Source organism: Xyrauchen texanus, chromosome 1 (genome assembly GCF_025860055.1).
Source record: "Xyrauchen texanus isolate HMW12.3.18 chromosome 1, RBS_HiC_50CHRs, whole genome shotgun sequence".
Lineage (NCBI taxonomy): Eukaryota > Metazoa > Chordata > Actinopteri > Cypriniformes > Catostomidae > Xyrauchen > Xyrauchen texanus.
The window spans coordinates 24,068,947-24,091,832 of record NC_068276.1 but is presented as its reverse complement, the minus strand read 5'-3'; the positions used below and the strand labels follow the sequence as shown (position 1 = coordinate 24,091,832).

General features: G+C 37.4%; 1 protein-coding gene across 1 annotated transcript; it reads right to left on the bottom strand.

The window, feature by feature from the left end:
* Positions 1–957: 957 nt before the first annotated feature.
* On the bottom strand, positions 958–21,920 carry cd82a (CD82 molecule a). Its single transcript, XM_052107966.1, has 9 exons — positions 21,773–21,920; positions 14,136–14,208; positions 12,456–12,528; positions 7,267–7,391; positions 6,839–6,913; positions 4,770–4,868; positions 3,648–3,824; positions 2,311–2,394; positions 958–2,170 (listed from the first exon to the last, which is right to left on the bottom strand). The coding sequence occupies exons 2-9, from the start codon at positions 14,196–14,198 to the stop codon at positions 2,093–2,095; spliced, it is 774 nt and encodes a 257-aa protein (XP_051963926.1). The 5' UTR covers positions 14,199–14,208; positions 21,773–21,920; the 3' UTR covers positions 958–2,092.
* Positions 21,921–22,886: the final 966 nt, after the last annotated feature.

Sequence of the window (22,886 nt, the reverse complement as noted above, 5' to 3'; positions counted from 1 at the left end):
TGTCGACCTGATTTTGGCGAAGCCATTTGAAAGTCTTCCTTACGAGGAAAAAATTAGAATTAAACAGCAGGGCAGATCAACACCTAAGATTGATTTAGTGCAAAAAATAGGGTAAATAAGTTTATAATGTAGGCGAAAATGAGCTTCCCTCTTTGAAAGACCAGCAGCAGCCACTGATATATATATATATATATATATATATATATATATATATATATATATATACATCTGACTAATTAATGTCATTTTATTAATAGATTGGTGTGCCAAGAGTGACATTAGTCTTCATGTAGACTGAGTTAAGCAAGAGTCTTGTGACAAATTATAATAGGACATTATGGCCATACAAAATCATAGTACTTGGATACTTAAGTACATTTGAAGGCAAATACTTTTGTACTTTTACTCAAGTGAATGTTTAAAGGCAGCACTTCTACTTTTACTTGAGTAATATTTTACCTTGAGTATCTTTACTTTAACTCAAGTACATGGTACGTGTACTTCGTCCACCACTGATATTTTATATACATTATTGGTGATATGTTCTTTGCAAAGTAATAAAGTGTTCATGATGTTTTGTTTTTAAGTGATATTGTGCATATTTCATTTACTTCCTGTTTATGCAAAACTTTCTAAAGTTAACATTGTAATCTGTTGACTGGACTTCCCGTGTACTAGAACAGTGGTTCTCAAGCAGGAGCCGGAACCCCCCAAAAAACGTAATTAAAAACCTCTAAGAAATTAAGATTACAGTGTAAAATTCTGGGTTTGGCATTTATTAAAAAAAAAAAGATTATGAGAGATGGAGGGGGCCTGTGAGTATTGTTTTAGTAAGTGGAGGGACTTGGACTTAAAAAGGTAAAGAACCACTGCACTAGAAGACATGATACTGCCACCTAGTGAAGAACTGGCAAAAGTACATAGTAGATCCACAAAAAGGCACTGAGCACAAGTTGGTGAGTTTTTTTTATTGAAACACATTCAGCTTATGAAGGTACATGTAGTTGCAATACATTTATAATTGTATGATTACTTCATAGGGGACTGTATTCCCTGTACTAAAAAACTTCGATTTGTTCCCCCCTTTTGTTGCAATGCAAAACAACTAATACAGAAAAAAATATACCGTTTTCACTTCAGTATACAATTAAAGAAATTGTTGCGCCACTGATTAAATAGGGATAAATTAGGATCAAAGCAATACAATTGTAAAAAAAAATCAGTTTTGCAGTGAACTTTGGGGGCTATGCTAATATTCATTTGGTTCACATCATCAAGGAACAGCTTTATGTTGTACTTCCTTACAAATATGCTCAAAAACATAAGCATGTAGAAATAAAGCATACAAATTATTTTCTGTACAAACAAAGGGAAAATTTTGACTTGAAGAATAGTCTGTCTCTGACCTAAAACCAACGTGCTGATGAAAGCTAAAATATATACACACTAATAATAAAAAAAAGCACAACCCAAAACAACAATGATGTACAAACATAAGTGAAGGATTATAAAATAGACAGCTATCTTATTAATGACGTGCCAGAAATGAATGGACTGTTTAGGAATTTGTACACAAAAAAATTGAACACATGCAAAATATCTAAAGAAAAGTCACTTGATTAAACAAAAGCAGGTCTTTGTGGTTTTAGCTGTTTTCTATAAAGCATACACCAAAGTTATATCGATTGGAGGCTCATAGTTTGGGCTTCTATAATAAAGAAATATCAAAGCAAACAGACCAGTCTGGATGTTAAGAGTGTTGTTGTATAAATATAAATACACCACTGTGGGGCATCACGACTTGTCATAAGCTTTTCATTAATTTATGTGGGCAGCTTGTTCTACACTTCAGACAATGTTCATACAATGGGCCATTCAAACTGCACTCATGGGATTTGATTAGATATCAAAGGGGATTCACCTGGAGTTACTGACAAAGATTGAACTTTTGCAACCTATTTCTTGACTAAACTCAAGCCTAAATCACAGGTTCATCAGGATAAACTGCATTTTCTGTAGAAACAGAGAGATCTGTTTTCAAAGCCAATAAGGAAGGACTGAATACATTTGTGTGAGTGTCTATGTTTCCTCCTCAGTACTTTGGCACTTTGGTGTAGTCCTCTTGGTGTACACTCTTGCAAAGGCCCATGGACAATATCATACCGAGGAGCTGTGTGGAACACAAAAAAATGGGATTCTGTCACATTACAATTCACTTCACAATTAAGCTGAGCATTGACTGTACTGTATGTCTTAGTAACACAGAGGCATCATGTTCATGTTGACGCAGGTAGAAGAGATACAACATACCTCAATGACAGCCAAACCAAGGCAGATGCCCAGAATAACTCCATAATTTGAGAAAAGCCAGCTCTCCACGTTCTCCAGGCAGCCCTGATTTAAGACACAAAAATAATCTAGTTATAAGATCACTTGAGTGAACTCGACCTGTTGGCAAAATCATAGAAATTACAAAAGATTCAAAAAGTTATGACAGCAGGATGTACTGTATCTGTGGTGCAGGTGGTTAGCGTATATTACTGTGAATTAGTGGTTCAAGCACCTGAGGTATTTAACTACCTATAATAAATTCCACCTCAGGGATCGTATGTACTGATTCACTGTTTTAAACTTAAGCCGGGTACACACTATACATTGTCATTTATGACTGTTGCTTGTTAGACTCTACAATATGCTCCCAGTGAGGTCTTAGCGATGGAACACATTATATCAGACTGTATGATACACATCACAGCCAATATTTTGGTCCCAATTAGACAATTAATTGGCCATCATCTGGAATGTCACACTAAGCGCTCAGACTGCTGATTTTGCCCTACTACAAGAGAAATCTTTTATGATCACCGACATTTTTCTGACTGCTAAATTGTGGCCAAAATTGTATAGTATGACACATCAAATTAGAGAGACCTGCACATGGAGAGATTCACTTAAAGGGATATTTCACCCAAAAATTAAAATTCTCTCATCATATATTCACCCTCATGCCATCCCAGATGTGTATGAATTTCTTTCTTTTGCAGAACACAAACAAAGATTTAAGAATATCTCAGATCTGTAGGTCCATTCAATGCAAGCAAATGATGATCAGAACTTTGATTATCAGAAATCACATAAGGCAGAATATATGCAATCCAAACGACTCCAGTGGTTAAGTCCATGTCTTCAGAAGCAATATGATGGGTGTGGGTGAGAAACAAATCAACATTTAAGTCCTTTTTTACTGTAAATCTCCACCTTTGACCAGCCCTGAACAGTAGGTGGCAGTAGGTGCGAATCACCAAAAACAAAAGAACAAGAATATGTAAGTGAAAGTGGAGAGTTATGGTAAAAAAGTATTTAAATATTGATTGGTTTCTCACCCAAAACTATCATATCACTTCAGAAGACATGGATTTAACCACTGGATCATAATCACATTACTTTTATGCTGCCTTTGTGTGCTCTTTGGAGCTTATAAGTTCTGGCCATCATTCACTTGTATTGTATAGACCTACAGAGCTGAGATATTCTTCAAAACTCTTTGTTTGTGTTATTCAAAATTATTCCTTTAAAAAATAACATTAAAATTATTAAATGGATGTCCGATATTTCTCACATATGTATGTGTCAATTGTTTTCCGTACCATCTGATAGATAGGCCAGTCATTAGATGTGGCCTCACAGAAGCCGCTGTCTGCAAGATTATTTTGTGGAAAAGAAGTATTGTGGCAGGAGCATGGGTACAAATTTCCTGCTGTGCTATTTTTCATCACATTGTTGGCAGTCCAGTCTATGTGTCCATTCCAGCCACAACACTGCATCTGAGACACACAGGGAAGAAACAAGAAGACATGAAGGCTTATACAATCTTGGCTTGAATGTAAGCCAAGATATTTGAACACACTAACAGACATGATCATTAATGAACAACACATACAGTATCAACATTCTCATTTTAATATTGGTGTGTCTGATACCTTGTAATATGTTTTCCAGTGCAAAACAAACTTCTTAATGATATATTTTTGTGGAGACCGTTGCTAGTTCTTACATGGGGAAGTTGTCACAATTTATAATATTTTGTTGTTTCATGAATCGTTTTGTGCCTCATAATTTTAACTTCTTGCAATTCGCTGAAAAGCCTTTAATTGGTAGCTTAATGCATGCATAGATTTAAAGAGAGGCTTAGATTTTGTTTTGGTGGTGGTGTGGTGACATGGGACTGGTTCGGGTCCCTTTTTCCAATGTTCACATGAAACCTATGCCTTTGGATTAATGGCAAGTTCCACTGTGACAACCTATCCCACATAGTTGCAACATTTGAGGCAAGTTGTCACACAAGGTCAGCATGCATTCAATGAACTGTATCTTTTTTTGCAAATGTTCAATAGCTTTCTTGTAGCCAAGACTTTAAGGTATGTGGCAATGCAGAAATTGCCTTTCAAAAATAAACCTACCCTAAAAAAAATTAAAGTAAAAAGTAAACTTTAGTTTTAAAAAAGTTAAAAAGTGTGACAACTAGCCCTGGTCTTCCTTTAAATCATTTGTTGAACTGTCAGCTTTCTTAAAGTCAGCTCTGAATGGCTAAAAGTGTATCTCTCTCACGGCAACATACTTTACCCAACAAGCATTTCTACATTCCAGAACTTGAACCTCCCACAGAAACCCACAGAGTGTTTTTTTCATGGAGATACATTCAGATGTATTGAATGTATGCTCATGTTGAATTAAGGACAACTTCTCAGTTACACCCATTCTATACTCACTGTTCTCTGGATGTAGTCCCAGGCCTGTTCAGTGGTTTTGTTCTGCCCAGGGTAGTTGGCCACGATTTTGGTCACAACTTCGGTTGTCTCCTCCCTCAACTGGAATAAAGATTTAAAAGGGTCAGCGATTTGTTTTTCTAGCCTCAGATTTTTTACCTGAAATTAATTTGCTGAGTGAGGAAAAGGTTACTAAGCTCCTAAAATGGAACAGAGTGCAACTACTCTTGCTTAAAACAAGCACATCTCAGACAGTCTATCTTTTTCCCATGAGGAAAGGAGCATATGGAGCCATTTTTTTCTCTCAAAAGCTTCCAATTGGCAGCTGACAGCTTGCAGTTGTGTCCAAAATGTTAGACAGATAAGATAACAAAGGACAACATCTACCATCTACCTGCTCCAAATTCTTTATGATTTACTGTATATCATAAATGTGGTTTATGAGAAAATTTCTAGTGTCCCCATAATTCAAATCGCAAAATGTAAAAATGCAGAAAGTTCTTTGTGCGGGTTAGGTTTAGGGGTAGGGTTAGGGGATAGAATTTATAGTTCGTGCAGTATAAAAAAGGTTAGCCACACCAACGTGTGTGTGTGTGTGTGCTTGAATTTGTGTGCTTGTATTTGTGTGTGTGTGTGTGGGCGGGTTTGGGTGGTATACGAGGAATTGTTTGTAGGTATTGTGCTATAAATGTGGTTTATGAGGACATTTCTAGTGTCCCCGTGATTCAGATCGCTTAAACATACTAAACAATGTTTTACTGAAAAATTTAAAATGCAGAAAGTTTTTTGTGAGGGTTAGGTTTAGGGGATAGAATCTATAGTTCGTACATATAAAAAAATAATTATGTCTATTGAAAGTCCTCATAAGAATAGCCGCACAAACGTGTGTGCCTAGGCGGAAATCGCGGGGGGGGGTTTCCGCCTAGGCACACACTACACATATCATACACATATACAATACACATATCATTTACAATACACATATCATTAGAATATGTGTATTGTAAATAATATAATGATATATTCTTAAAATAATTGTTTAAGAAATAAAATAATACAAATGCAAACGGGGCAACAACAAAAAAAACCTTGGTGTCCCCTTCAAAAATTGCTCTTGAGAATTTATATGTTTATTGCCCCCCAACATTTTGACGAAATTTTCGCCCCTGCGTGTGTGTGTGTTCATGTGTGCGTGTGTGTTCAACACTTCCTATGTCCTCATTATTCTCACAGGTCTTCATGGTGAAGAAGTGAAGGGCTACCCAAAAATAGCAATCCTCAAATGCCCTGCAAAGACTCTTAGTATTTTATATTTCTTGATATGTGCAATAGAGGGCAGTATATTTTCATTTTAGCCAATGGTTCTCTTGACCTCTTTTCACACTGTTCCAGAAATCTAAACAAAACCGTCACCATGAAATCTGGAAAATAAAACACATGGTGTTTTGGCCACACAACTTTTTTCTCAAAGTGTTTTAACAGCAAAGCACATGCAAGCCATAAGTGTTCTGAACTCTTCTGATTAACACTTTTATTGATTCAGACACATGCAACAGAAAGGCAAACATATATACACCAAATCAACTTTTAACCCCCATAATTCCCTTTCGCCCTCCCCGACCCCAACAAACATCCCTGTGGTCCAACTTGAGAATATATATATATATATATATATATATATATATATATATATATATATATATAGATATATATATAGATAGCAGAGAGAGAGAGAGAGAGAGAGAGAGAGAGAGAGAGAGCCCTTCAGATATGCCAAATAGCTGCTCCATTTTCCATTAAACAACTCCAAGTTTCCCTGCCTTCTATGTGACACTTATTCGATTGCCGCCACCCTGCCCATCTCTATGTACCACTCCAGAAATGAGGGTGCTCCAGCCAACCTCCATCCCCTAAGGATGACCTGCCTGCCAATCATAACACTGACTAGGACCCAATGTTTTAGATATTTATCCCCTATATTAACAACCGCCCCATTGCCTAATATAAAGTGTTCTGAACTCTAAGTATTTTGCCGGTAAGCTTATGGGAGCCACAATAGGGCGATCACTCACCACATCACGTTGGAAGTAAATGAGAACAGCAGCGGCCACTTGAGCAAGGAGGATGAGCAATAGACAGGTGAAGTACTGTAGAGGAAAAAAGACAGAAAGAAGGATTCAGATATCACTGACTCATGTGCATACCCACCACATGTCAATCTCAAACATGAACTGCACAGTCTGCACATATGTGCAGCAGAAATGCAACAGCTGGTCTGTAAGTTTAGTCTTCTCAGGTCAAGTCACAAGAGACCGCTCAGCATGATTGAAATTTCCTCAGTTCCTTTTTTGGATTTGCATAAAAAATAAAAAAAATTGCAAAACCTAAATTAAACTAGTCATCAGCAACCCAATTAGACTATGAGACAGTAAAGACTGTGCTGAACATTTTGTGCTGGTGCATTTATGTGCATGCCTTTGCCAGTGCGTGTGTGTCTCACCAATCCAAGCAAACAGCGGATCTCATAAATGGCACCCAGACAGCCCAGAAATCCCAGAACCATGGAGAATGAGCCCACACCGATCAGAATATAGGAGCCCACCTTCAGGGCCATGGACGAATCCTCTGTTAGTGAGAAATACAAGAAATAATCCCAGTCATTAATCAATTTCCAACATTTCTATACTTCATAGTTCACCCCAAAAAAATATATTTTTTTAATAATTTATTTTTTTAGTCATAATTTACTCATTTTAATATAATTTATGAATTTTTTACTCATTTTTGCTTCAAAACCTGTATGACTTTCTTAAATGGAAAACAATGATGTTTTAATACATATCTCATCCCATCTCATTAATACAGTACAATGGTAGTTTACAGTGACTCACTTTAAAGCCCTATAAAACAACTAAAGTTCTCACGTGAACAAGCATGCCACTGTGAAAGAGCTCCTCTCATCTGAAAAACTTACATTTTGGGGTTTTCTCACCAAAACCTATAGTATGCCTTCAGAAGACTTGTAATATGACACAACACTTACGTGGAAAACTTTTATTTTTATTATACTTTAGAATGGCGTCCCTTTTTAAGCCTAAAATTGAGGCACTATCCACTATCATTGTGTTGAAAAGATGGACCAAGATATTCATTAAAACATCTCCTTTTATGTTTGCCATGAGAATGAAAGTCAAACAGGTTTGGAACATCAAGAGGCTGAATATATTATGACAGGATTTTTATTTTTGGGTGAACTATCCATGCGAATCAATAAAAAGCTAATATTTTCAACATAATGAAATGGCATAAAATAAAAAATATATATAATAGATTTGATAAAAATCACAGGTTTATATTTCTGGGGTTTATATCCAGCAACTTTAGCTCTACCAAAAGAAATGTGGTATTACTGGTGAGATTGCATGCAACAGACTGGATTTAGCTCATTTCTGGTCTCGGGCTGTCCTTGAATATGAATTGTGTAATGGCGAGATGGGTTTGGGCAAAAAAGGTCCCCTTTTCTTAATCTCAGTTAGAGTTGTAATGGTGTATAGTACTGGATAAGGCCCATTGGACACTGTTCAACAGTTGGGTCAGACATTCAGTGGCTTTACCCAAATGAAGAGAGCACATTCTCCAACTGTGATCTGGCCCTGCTTCAGTCAGGCTTTCATGCATATTGTCAGAACGCCAGACTGAGAAGTCACTGTCACCTCATCCTGTCTCTAATACCTTGATGGCTCCCCAGCAAAAGCAACATTACCACAGACAGGCTCACAAACAATACCACAGTGTCAAGCAGAGATCTGTGAGGCTATCTATGTGACTGCGTAACTGTGGGTGCAGAGGATACAATGGCCTGTTACATGACCTGATGTAATCATACCGAAATGAAGCACTTAGAGTGATGACCATCTCAAATCTCATGATTACAGCATGCGTCAAAGCACAAATAACAGAATGAGTTAATCTTATCATCACATGGTCGACAAAATAGTGTAAAGCGTACATAATTTAAGCAGTTGAATAACTTAGTCATTAATGATTGAGTGGGAACTGGATAAAGAGAAACCTCCAGCATGTGGTTGGAAACCGAAAGGCATAAGTTGAAACTAAGCAAACAAATTCAGCATTCTTAGAAACAATGTGGAGTGAGTTATCTTATTTGGAACCATTTCAGCCTATTCTGTTCATTGTAAGGGAATTCTGTTAGTCAGATACACATCACTTGGTTGTTCTGAAATGTTTGACTTAACTCTTGGTAAACAGTTGCCAATTAGATTTTTAAAAAGTTTTTGAACTGGAAATAGCGAGAAAAGGCTCTTTTGTGCCATATAGTAAATATTATTCAAAGTCTGTCGCCATAACAATTCTAAAAACAATGTCCAAATAAAGACAGAGACCTTTTTTCTTTTTGTTTTAAACAAAGCAAATGCCTTCGAAACTTGGCTGAGGAGACCAGCTGCAATCAATTCAACAATCCTGTTTCAGTTACACTCTTCAATGCAACCCCAATAATGGGCACTTCCATTGCAAATAAAATAATAAATCTCTAAATCTCAATCAGTCCCATGCCGTTGAAGTGCCTAATGGTGTTTAACGGAAACAGGAAAATCCTCTAGGGATCAGTGCGCCAGTGAAGGCCACGGGCATCTGGATTATAAAAACAATGTTGTTCTGAAAACTTTTTTTTTTTTACGATAGTGAACAAGAGCTCCACATTGTGAGGGTGGCTGGGAATCCCAACAAACAGCCCACAGCCACTGTGCACTGCAGGAATGTGTCAGTCGGATGAAATATAACGTGCAAAGGAGCAATATGAGAGGCTGACAGATTCACTGCTGTTGGTATCATGCTATGGTGCAAGCCTGGGCTTTCTTAAATCTGTGGCCTGCTCTGAACAATCAATCAAACAAATACGGTTTTGTAAGAACACAAACGTTTTATGGCATAGTCAATCAGACTAGGTTCATGTCCTTGGGTCAGGCGCAAAGCATTTTGCAAGACAATCTTTGAAAAATGCTCAGACCTTTTCCACAAAGGAAAGTTCAAGTCAAGAGCTGTAATTGTGCATTGGGGGACATTAGGACCATTAAGAATTAAAGGGATGGTCACCTCAAAATGTATTTACTCATAATTTAGTCACTCTCATGCTGTTTCAAATCCATATGACTTTCTATCTTATGCTGAACACAAAAGGAAAAACATTTATTAATATCCCAGTTCATCTTTTCAATACAATGGCAGTTCATGTCTTTTAAGTGCTTAAAAAACACAAGTTCTCGGGTGAACCCGTACACCACTGTGAACAAGTTTTTCTTACTTTTCAAATTTGCACCAAAATACTACTTACATTTTGTGTTGTTTCTCACCAAAACAACTTGGAATATGACGCATGACATGCATGATGCTTTTGTAAGTGAGTCACTATCAAATGATACTGCATTGACATGACGGCCAGGATATTGAAAATATCTCCAATTTGTGTTCCGCCTGAGTAAGAAAGTCATATGGTTTTGGAATGACATAAGGGTGCATAAATGATCACAGAATTTTCATTTGTGGGTGAACAACTCTTTTAAGAGAAAGACACAGATAAAAGGCCATTCTTTCCTCCTCAGATATACTTGATATACACCAGTGTAATTGGTTCTTTGCAATGACTAATGCAATGAGAGGCCTGATCTGAGCATTGACGTGATGCATGCTAATGAGGCAGCTGCTAAAAGAGCCCTGTGTGGCAATGAGGGAGCACCTGCAGACTGCCTCAGACGTTCTATGTCTCACACACACAGGCCCTGCCTGGCTCGCTTTTGCCATTCACACAGAGGAATGAGTTCAACGGCTGATTTGGAGCCAGCTGTGAGAATGTAGTTTAGGCAAGCTTGGCAGCATCTGTAAGACACAGACCCAGTGACACAGAACTCCCTGAAATGGCCTCTGGGATGGAAAACAGATCAGAAGCGACCAGTGTTGTGTGTGTGTGTGTACGGGTAGGGGATTGTTGATGAAAAATACAGAACTCATCGTGGACAGTCTGTCCAAAAGGCTGAATCATGTGGTTTAAGATGAGACTAACAGGGATCATCAAACAAACGCAAATGAGAGACAGATGGTACTGTAAAAGTGGAGGTCTGATTCAGAAGTAGAACAGGATAAAAGCTAACAGGAGAGCTCGCTAATGAGAGCATTAAAAGACAAGACCAAGAACTATTCTCACCAATTCCTATGGATTTTTCTTGTATAACTAACTTACAGCAAAGGATCTCTCCCTGAGGATCTTAAATGGGATCTAAAGGAATATTCAGTATAAGTTAAAGGGATAGTTCACCCAAAAATAAAAAAATATTTTCTCATAATTTACTCACCCTCATGCTATCCCAGATGTGTATGACTGTCTTTCTTCTGCTGAACACAAATTATGATTTTTTTAAAGAATATCTCAGCTGTGTAGGTCCATAAAATGCAAGTGAATGGGTGGCAAAATGTTGATGCCCCAAAAAGCATATAAAGTCATCAAAGAAGTAATCCATACAACTCCAGTGTTTTAATCCATATCTTCAGAAGTGATATGATAGCTGTGGGTGAGAAACAGATTAATATTTAAGGCCTTTTTTGCTAGAAAATCTTCTCCCTGCCCAGTATGCGGCGATATGCATGAAGAATGTGAATCACCAAAAACACATGAAGAATGTGAACGTTGAAGTTAAATTGATATTGACTGAGAGGGGAGGAGAATTTATAGTAACAAAAGGATTTAAATATTGATCTGTTTCTCGCCCACACCTATCATATCACTTCAGAAGACATGGATTAAAACTCTGGAGTCATACGGTTTACTTTTATGATGCCTTTTTGGAGCTTCAAAGTTTTGGCACCCATTCACTTGCATTGTGTGGACCAAAAGAGCTGACAAATTCTTCTAAAAATCTTCATTTGAGTTCAGCAAATGAAAGACACATACAGACTTACAATCTACCAACAGATTTGTCATTGGATATTCAACACTTTCTGTTTTCAAGGTTTTTTCTTTTCAAGTTTATGCAAATTTGAATAAATATTGCCAAAAATTTTAAGTTTATTATAAAAAAAATTTGTCCATCTGATTAGCTGTTGTAAAAATGTATTTTGTTTATCTGCATCCTGCTCTTAAGATATCGGTATTGGCCATTGAAAATAAAATATTGGTTGACCACTACCTAAAACCCTAAAACAACTGTAAAAATTACAATTCAAACAAATTTACAGCTCAAATAATACATGAGTGTTAACAGAAGAATTAATGTAAGCACTTTTAAAAAATTGTAAGCTTTACATTTCTACCTTTAACCCCTATTCAATTACAAGTGATTCAGTGTAACAATTTTAGCCTTTTCTAAGTAAAAAATTTGCAAAATATTTTTTTTTGGTAATCAAAATTACGCCACAAATGCTGTCGATTGAGCTTAACTTGTAATGAACCCAAAATATTTCTTCAAAAACATCCAAGCGAAAATAGCTATGTAGATTAGATTAAGGTTTTTAGGAGCATACTTTTTCTGCTCCAAGAACAATCATCTAAATGATGGTCTCTTCTGTCCAGTGTGTGTGTGTGTGTGTGTGTGTGTGTGTGTGTGTGTGTGTGTGTGTGTGTGTAGAAGCTTTTTCTGTGGTTGCACACAATTTATGAACACATGTACAGATACTTACGTAACACCGCTATGACACTCTGGTTGTCTAGGAGGATCCACAGTCCAAATCCCATAATCATAGATCCAAAGAGCTGTTGAGACAAAAAGAAAAAACAGGGGGCAAAGGAATAGAGAGAGAAATGGTAATAGAAAGAGAGACAGAGAGCAGAATCAATCATATAGTGCAGGACAAGAGGGGAAATAGGGGCCTCACATTTCAGTTTACAAGCTACAACTTGTTCACTCCAAATCTCTTTGACAGAGCTAAAGACGGATTCATGAGTATGAATCTGTTCCCTGAAAAACACTGTATGTTTAACACAGGAAAGTTGTGTGCTTGTGTGTGTGAGTATGTAACAAACACACTAATCCTGGCCCGTGAACTGTTTCCTGATCTCTAACTGTGGGGTTCCAGACTCTCCTCTCAGCAAACATCTGGGACTGATTGTGCCGTGCCTCTGCGTGGCAGAAGTGGGAAGGGAGGGGGAGCTCAGCGGATGTAGCATGAATTCAAGAGCCCCACATCCTCCATTAAACCCACTCGGCCAAGCACCCCATCTACTCTCCTCATCTCTAACACCAGGGCACGTGCTGGGGTGCTTAACTTAACCTATTTTGTCACAATATAAGAGCCGACCCTCTTAAAGTTGTTATCATATGAGTGTCTTACTTAAAATGCTTGTCACTCGTAAATGTGTATACTGTTCATGTATGGGCAACTGTCAGAAATGATGTTACAAATGGTTGCAATTAATCATTCGGCCCTTCGTGAGCTGTTTGAGCCCGAGCACACAGGCCTGCCATTTATAGAGAATAAACTTGGACCCAAGCGTTCATTCTTTCAACATGGATCAAGGCCAAGGTTGACAAAGGAGAGCAGTCTGTTTCTCTATCTGAGATGAAGAGGAGTAAACTGTCTGGTTAAAAAATGGCAAACACTTAATCTGGATGGTAATTATGAGTGCATTTTTTTGTTTAAGAGAGATGCAAGACTCCATGATCTGAAACACACTGTAACTTCTTCAACAACTATATGACCCGAAACAGTACTGAATTATTAATAGAAAGATAATGTTATAATTGGTTCAGAGAATATCCATTATGTAATACACGTTTTGAAAACTGGGACATCAACTATGAGTGAGCTAATGGCATACATTATAAAAAGAAACAGGCTGGGGAGAGAATAACCACTGTCCTAGCTAGGAACATGGAAAACCTGTCCAGAACGTGTCATCCAAGCCTAATGCTAATGCTTTGATTGTGATGTTGATTCATATCTAATTTATTACATTTTCTATTAAATACATACACATTCAAATTCAGTAACGATAACAAAGGGTAAACATTCAGTATGTTTACATGCACTTTAAAAGTTCAATGTCAGACAGACTAAAACAATAATGTGTCTTTTTAAAATGTCTTGTAAACTGCCATGCAAAGTTGGACTGAGAGACCTACATAATGCGATTACATGTTTAAATCCATCATTTTAAACATGTTTTTAACACTTTCTCAGCTGACTTCCTTTCTTTAAATATTGGATTACACATGTATATGTGGCATGTATACTTGGACAAACAGATGAAGACTGTAGCTCGACTACGTGAAAAAGAGCTGTAGTGTGATTATGACCGTGCATGTAAACGTACTGAAGTCCACTAACTTATTATTATACTTATTTGAAAGTGAAACTTACAAAGAATATCAAGTTAAAGAGAAATAGGAAGTACTTGGTGGCAGTTATGCATCCTTTCCCCATTTTGTTGACCCTGTAAATGCACAAAAAGAAAAGAGAAATAACAGTAAATTAAGGGTAAATTTATATCAGATTTATGAACAGATGATACAGATTAAGAAGAATAAATGAGCAATGCAGTACTGGTTGGATCTGTGAGATCACAGATGGCTCTAGGGATTACAATAACATTGGTATCCTACTGAATTTAAAGGATTTTTTCAGGATTAGTGATGTGAGATAAACAACAAAAAGAATCTGTAAGCAAACATACACAGTTACTGTCACACAGACACAAATCTCTACTACAGCTAAAATATTCATTACAGCACCCCCATGCTTTCAGATACATGCTGTTATCATCAGATAAATCTATGGCGTAAACAGCACTAAATTCAGCTGGGTGGTTCAGTAGTCTCTTCTGAACTGCATAATGGCTGTTGTCACACTTATTGGTGATGACCCACATTCTGGCTACCATTAATAGGTTAGTATGCTGGTAGACTTTCTCATGCAATTCAGAGGCTTGTTGAGTGTGTTGCATGGCACACATTGTGAGTAATGATAAACAGATATAGAACAGCGACACAGAGCAGTTCTGACAACAGACTGAGAATACCCATTTATGGACAAACACAGGAGCACATTTAACACTTTGTGACAGAGCAAATGAATGGATGGACTTTCACCCCAATCCTCAGATACTACATGAGAGATACTACATGCAGAGATACCCACTAAATGTTACACTGTTAAAAGTTCAATCATATTACACAGAGGGTATGGGGCATGAGGAAATTAAGTAGACCACATTAGCAACAGTGCACTTCGGTAAAGAGATTTCAAAAAGGCCTCAGGACTCATTGATTCAAGTGATAGTTCACCCAAAAATTTCAATTCTATCATCATTTACTCTCCCTCATGATAATCCAAACCCATATGAATTTTTGTATTATCCACAAAACAAAAAAAATATGATTTAATTTATAAAGCGGCCACCTTTTCAATATGGCAGTGGGCACTGCTTCACTATAAAGTTTTTTTTTCCTTTCATTTGAACAAGTGTGAATGCTGCCATCCGAACCTTGGTGCACACCAAACAAGCGGACCAAGACTGCCTGAATAGTGGGTCTCTGTCCATTTTCAAACGAACTCTGGTGCGGTTCGATTGATATATGAAAGCAACATGGACCAATGATGTCTAAACAGACCAAAAACAGAAGTAATTTGCCTAATTCTGACCTCAAGCATACCTGGTTCTTCTCATCATAGGAGCTATGTTGCCCATTACAGTTCAGTACAGGCGTGACAGCTGTCATCAGCTGTACTTGCAGCATATCTTCATTTGTGTGTGCAACGGAGGAATTCCTGACACTGTTTTGACTCCTTTACACATTTTATTAGCTCTTCGTTTGTTCTCAGCTGGTAAAAATACCACCATATATACAGTGCCTTGTGAAAGTATTCGGCCCCCTTGAACTTTTCGACCTTTTGCCACATTTCAGGCTTCAAACATAAAGATATAAAACTGTAATTTTTTGTGAAGAATCAACAACAAGTGGGACACAATCATGAAGTGGAATGAAATTTATTGGATATTTCAAACTTTTTTAACAAAAAAAAAACTGAAAAACTTTGCAAAATTATTCAGCCCCCTTAAGTTAATACTTTGTAGCGCCACCTTTTGCTGCGATTACAGCTGTAAGTCGCTTGGGGTATGTCTCTATCAGTTTTGCACATCGAGAGACTGAACTTTTTGCCCATTCCTCCTTGCAAAACAGCTCGAGCTCAGTGAGGTTGGATGGAGAGCGTTTGTGAACAGCAGTTTTCAGTTCTTTCCACAGATTCTCGATTGGATTCAGGTCTGGACTTTGACTTGGCCATTCTAACACCTGGATATGTTTATTTGTGAACCATTCCATTGTAGATTTTGCTTTATGTTTTGGATCAGTGTCTTGTTGGAAGACAAATCTCCGTCGCAGTCTCAGGTCTTTTGCAGACTCCATCAGGTTTTCTTCCAGAATGGTCCTGTATTTGGCTCCATCCATCTTCCCATCAATTTTAACCATCTTCCCTGGCCCTGCTGAAGAAAAGCAGGCCCAAACCATGATGCTGCCACCACCATGTTTGACAGTGGGGATGGTGTGTTCAGGGTGATGAGCTGTGTTGCTTTTACGCCAAACATAACATTTTGCATTGTTGCCAAAAAGTTTGATTTTGGTTTCATCTGACCAGAGCACCTTCTTCCACATGTTTGGTGTGTCTCCCAGGTGGCTTGTGGCAAACTTTAAACGACACTTTTTATGGATATCTTTAAGAAATGGCTTTCTTCTTGCCACTCTTCCATAAAGGCCAGATTTGTGCAGTATACGACTGATTGTTGTCCTATGGACAGAGTCTCCCACCTCAGCTGTAGATCTCTGCAGTTCATCCAGAGTGATCATGGGACTCTTGGCTGCATCTCTGATCAGTCTTCTCCTTGTATGAGCTGAAAGTTTAGAGGGACGGCCGGGTCTTGGTAGATTTGCAGTGGTCTGATACTCCTTCCATTTCAATATTATCGCTTGCACAGTGCTCCTTGGGATGTTTAAAGCTTGGGAAATCTTTCTGTATCCAAATCCGGCTTTAAACTTCTCCACAACAGTATCTCGGACCTGCCTGGTGTGTTCCTTGTTCTTCGTGATGCTCTCTGTGCTTTAAACGGACCTCTGAGACTATCACAGAGCAGGTGCATTTATACGGAGACTTGATTACACACAGGTGGATTCTATTTATCATCATTAGTCATTTAGGTCAACATTGGATCATTCAGAGATCCTCACTGAACTTCTGGAGAGAGTTTGTTGCACTGAAAGTAAAGGGGCTGAATAATTTTGCAAGCCCAATTTTTCAGTTTTTTATTTGTTAAAAACGTTTGAAATATCCAATAAATTTCGTTCCACTTCATGATTGTGTCCCACTTGTTGTTGATTCTTCACAAAAAATTACAGTTTTATATCTTTATGTTTGAAGCCTGAAATGTGGCAAAAGGTCGAAAAGTTCAAGGGGGCCGAATACTTTTGCAAGGCACTGTACATAAATAAATCCAATGAATGCATTTAGCCCAGCAGCCAGCATTGTTTTGGATGTCCTGCAAGTTCCGTCATCAGCAAATTATACGTCATAAAAGCTGTCCAGTCAGGTTGTGACTTTTTCCTAATGCCTTTTGTTTTGTATCTTTAGGTTCGGTGTTAAAAATGCCAGTATGAGCACTAAGCGAACTAGGACTAAATGTATAATTAAATTTTTTGGTCCGAACCAAGAGAACCGAACTACAAGTGTGAACACACCCTAAGATTTCTACTGCAAAATGACTTAAAATGCATGTTGTTTCTCACCAAAATCTATAGTTTAACTTCAGAAGAATTTGAATTACTACTTTTATGATACTTTTGGGTCCTATTTTATGCTTTAAAGTAAGTCACTATTGACAGCCATTGTTTTAAATAGACGGCCCGTGATATTCATAAAAAAATCTCCTTTTTGTGTTCCACATGACAAAGAAAGTTATAGAGGGTTGGAACAATTAAAAATTATGAGAATTTTCATTTCACTCATTTTTGGTTGAACATTTTTGTTTGTTGTTCCTGTACCTCAACTGGTCAAGCATGGTGCTAGCAACACCAATATCATAGGTTCGATTCCCAGGGAGCATACAAACTGATAAAATGTATACCTTGAATGTACTGTAAGTCGATTTAGATAAAAGCATCTGCCAAATGCGTAAATGTAAATTATTCTTTTAAAACACGTTCTTTCCACACACCCAACTGAACCATTCTTAAACACGTATATACATAAAATCCAAAACAATGCACCAATGTAGCCCATAACCCAATGTCTGCCTGCAGAGTGTGTAACTAGACAAAATCCTTGTCATTTTAGAAAGATATGTTCCATAAAAGCATTTAATTAAAAGTTCACTTTAGATGGATTTCTTGTTTTTCATCAGTATGAGGAATTTCTATCTTGCGAGACAAAAGAAAAAGACAGGATTTAAATTTGAAATGTATTTAACTTGCATGTTTTAATTTAGATTCGAAGAAAGTGTCTGAGCTGTGGCCAACCAGCCCAATAAAAAATTTTGCATATTTTTCCACCATGGGAAAGATCGTGATGTTTTCAGACTTTGATAATCCCATGAGATGGAAGTCTGTGGAATTCAATTACCTACACTTCCTTCTCATTTTAGACAGTGAAACAAAGACTTCATGAATTCACTGGTTCATGAAGTCCTGAAGTGTATTAGGGTAAACAGACATGCAGTGCTGTCCATAATGAAGGGGCTCAAGCACGGGAGTGGGCTTGAGCTCTGAGATCCCCCGGACAATCTGACTAGAACAAGAAATAGAAAGACAATTTTAAAGTAATAATTGCTATAGGCATTATGAAATATAAAGGTGGATATAGGGAGGTGGGGGGATGTTGGAAAAATCATCACCAGCGTGAGGGAAGCAGAAGCTTATAATGTATATCCTTGGGATATGATTAACAAGTTTAGATAAACAAGCGCCTCCTGAATTTACACTTAGAACTTCAAATATTTGTACCTCTATTGAGTGTTATCAAAAATTGGATTTCTTAATGTCTTCTCTACCATTTCTAACATCAAACACAACAAAGGCTGTAAACAAATTCAGCCTTAAGGGGACTAGGCTTTGAACATGCAAATTTTTTCAGACCAGGATATGATGTCACGCGGAAGAACTTATGGTATAAGTAAATAAAACATCACAAACAACAGATCATCTTATATAAACATTTTTTTTAAAATATATTGTCTACTCACTTTCCTGCATCAATTAAACTAGCAGCTTTAAATTATGGATTCTTTGTATTGAGCCAATCTCGTCTTACGGATTCACAGTTCACTGTTCACAAAACTTGATTTTTCGGTATGCAGCATAGAACTAATTTCTTCGAATTAGGTTGTGTTTCCGGTGTCCCGCATTCGGATGCTTTTGAATGGGTGTGAATGGAGTGCGAAGTGCGAAGTGTAGTGTGACCGCCCCTTTATAGGAGCATTGTTGTGTGCTTCTGATTAAGGTCAGCATTGAGCTGATGAACTACATATGAAGGTCACTGCTATTATGTCTACAAAAAGAGTGCCAACGCACATGTAACTTATCCAACCTTCGTCACACTGATAAAAACTGTGTCACAATGCACCAACTAAAAATTTAATCAGGCCAGTGCACCACCACAGGGGGAGAGAGATTATAATACATCTACAGGAGCTGTTTATCAGTAGCAGTTCATTGCATCTTCAATCTTATATTGTTCAAACCTGAAATTGCTTCTGCAAAAACAACAAAAAGAACCTTAATCACAAAAAGCAATGCAAAGCTTGTGAAATATGTGAATCAGGCATTTTGGAGAGTATCCAAAAGTAATTAGAAGTATCCTTTGAGGATAGGCAGACTCAGCCCTCAGTGTGAAGTTCATCAGCATTCAGCTCACCTAACCAGTGTACATTGAAGCTCTAGTTCACAACCCATACTCCAACAACCCTCCCCCACACTCACAGAGATAGGGCCAGCTTTGATTTCCCACAAAGACAATAAACACAATAAAGTTGTACTAAACCAATGAGGGGTGGCAACTCTAAAATGAAAAGGAACGTACAAGTGTACAACTGTTGAGTGGAACCAATCCAGTGATAAAGCCACCAATATCTCTAGTGATTGAGCATGTGTGCTTTTTATAATGCGACTGAGCATACCAGCAAGAATGAAGCCTAAAGCTGAATTTAAAAAAAAAAAAGGGATTCAACCACTCTCAAAGGCCTTCTAGTTTTAGTCAATTCAAGACATCTTCATTTAAACTCAGGCAAGCCAAAAAGGTTGCTATAGCAACCGTCATATAGCGGTCATGAAGGGGTGAACAGTGTCCCCTCCACACTGCTGTTCCGTACAGCATGCAGCAAATAGAAAAGTGAAACCCCAAAGAAGGGGAAGTCCACAGTGGCCAGTGGCCCTGTCTTTCTGTAGTTGTTTCAGCCAGAAACAAGGCATACATTCATTAGGGCAGTTAATCTCTCCACCTGAACACAAAGACTAACTTGATGCCACCAGTCATGTTAAAGTGGGCGGAACAAGTAGCTACTGAAATGGCCCAGTCACGTTATTAAAGTTGTTTGTCTCATTTTATTACAATGTTACGTCAAAGATTTATGAACACAGTTTAATAAAGCAACCAGTTTTTAACAGGGACAGCAAGGGCCAGATGTTTCTGCTTGAGATAGCGCCTACCAATGGAATGCAGGCAAACTGAAACTGTATATGTTTGCTTACCAAAAAAATGCAAATGCAATGCAACTGTCTTTTGCATGTAATTAATAAACTTTGCATGTAATTTAACTGCGAAGCGACCTCAAGCTTTGGAAAGGTGCTATAAAAATGTTTTATAATTTTTATGGTAACACTTTACAATAAGGTTCCATTTGTTAACATTAGTTAATAATGCATTAAGTATCATGAACTATCAATAAACATTTACATTTTGTATTATTTATTAATCTTATCAAAATACATTTGTTAATTTTGTTCATGTTCCATCAAATTGCATTAACTATGTTTGTATGTTAACGCATACAAATTTTTATATATAAAATGTATTTAGAATGTAAAAATGAACATTAACCCACATTACGTAATAAATGCTGTAAAAGTATTGATCTTTGTTCATTCGTGATACATAATTCATTAGCAATGTTAACATATAGGACCATATCTTATTAAAATCATACCTCATTTAGTCATACCTCATCATAAGCAATCTAGTAGAGGGTCAAACTACACCTATTAGTGTTCAAGGTTTCAATCAGGGGTTCGTTTGTCCCGCCCCCTAACAAAAACATATTTTTCAATTCACGTCATCACGTGCCAATCACATACAGTTGTAAACCGAACTGACCTACATCTCATATTACGGTTCATAAGTAGTGCGTTACACGAACCTCAAAAACAGAAGCCTGTTAAAGGAAACAAAACCTCAGACTTGACACGAGAGTTTATTACTTTGTGCTGGGGAGAGAAAAGGCATGTTCACCGAACTAAAATAACATAAATCCATTATTTTGAAGAGTATCCACATGTCGCCTGAGCATATCAGCACACAACACTGTAAATAATACTGACTGATAACACTGAAATTACTTGTTATAAACTAAAAGCGAAATGAGTGAAATGGAGAAACATCCCTGTCAGTGTGCATCGAGACTCTTGCCTTTAGTCATATTGTAGAACTAAACTGGCACAGAAATCCTTGAATCCACACGAGAAAGACAGAAAGCAATATGTCGCTATGACTGTTGTGTGCGCCACATCAGCGCATCAAACGGAAAGGAAAATATTCTATTTAAACTACTTCTGCTATTACAACATCTAGAGACACATTTATTTACCATCACACGAACACTCTTCATTGAAGCTTGGCTAATACTTCATTTGTAAGTTTGCTATCTCCAGTTACTTCAGATATAAGTAAACATTGAGCCTCAGACAGAAAGATAAATACATTAATTAATATTAAAAGTCATGTGATGAAACAATACTCACGTATGTTATCGGAATGGGAAATTGTGAAGAGTACAACAGAGATCAGCTGTGCTTCTGGTTCAGCGTTAATGTGTCGAGTGCGACTCTGCTGCCTGGAGCTGAAGGATATACTCGCAGTCTCCACCATGTGCACAAACCTGCACCTTTACAGGAAGTCAATGAATAATAATGAAAACGAAAGATAAATTCACATTGAGTAATGCATTGAACATCTGCTGAAGTGTGGAAAGATCAATGTCATGAGGGTGCAAAGAAAATATATATTAAAATGTATAGTTTCTAAGAAGTACTGTATGCTGGCTTCATGTGGATTTTAATAACTAACTTTTAGTTAATTAACTTTTATGACATTGTAAAAACAAGAAACACTGCTGGCAGCAATGAATAAAGAGACAAATTTGTCTTACACCTTGTGCATGTTAGTGTACACATCTTAACCCTTGTACGCTTATCAATCCACAACTCTGTTCCTCCTTTTCGGGTCTCAACTACTCTATTCAAGCATATTTTATGTTCTCTTCAATTCAATAAAAAACCTTCATTTCAGTTCTTTAAAATTTTGTAAAAACATCAACATGTTTCATGCATTGGGCAGCCTGTTCTCATGACCATTACGTGACCATAGCAACAATTTTGCAAAAATTTAATTGCGTGCCTTATTAAACGTTTCGATGTAGTTTTCTAGTGAAATGTCCAGTGGGGGGCAAATGTCCAGTGGGGGGTAATGAGTACAACGTACCTTCCAAACCTAAAACATTAAACTAAACATTAGTGATCTAAAACCAAAAGAGGTTAACACACAACATACATCTTTACCCTTTACCAACACCTAAACCTAACCGACAGTGTCCAAAAACAAAAGGAGAAATGAAAAGCACATCATCTGAAACAACCATGCAATTTTGTGTCTCTTCCAATAACACATTGTCTCAAGTGTCATCTTACCTGTATGGCTAGTTTAGAACCACGTAACACAAGGGTTAAAATTTAGGGGCTGGAAACTGAGTGGTATTACTCTGTACCATGCGTACTGTGATGTGTCAGTGGCCTCAAAAAGATTTTTGAGTATGTTTGTGATAACACATATTAACCTCTAATTTGAAACTGCCTCTGC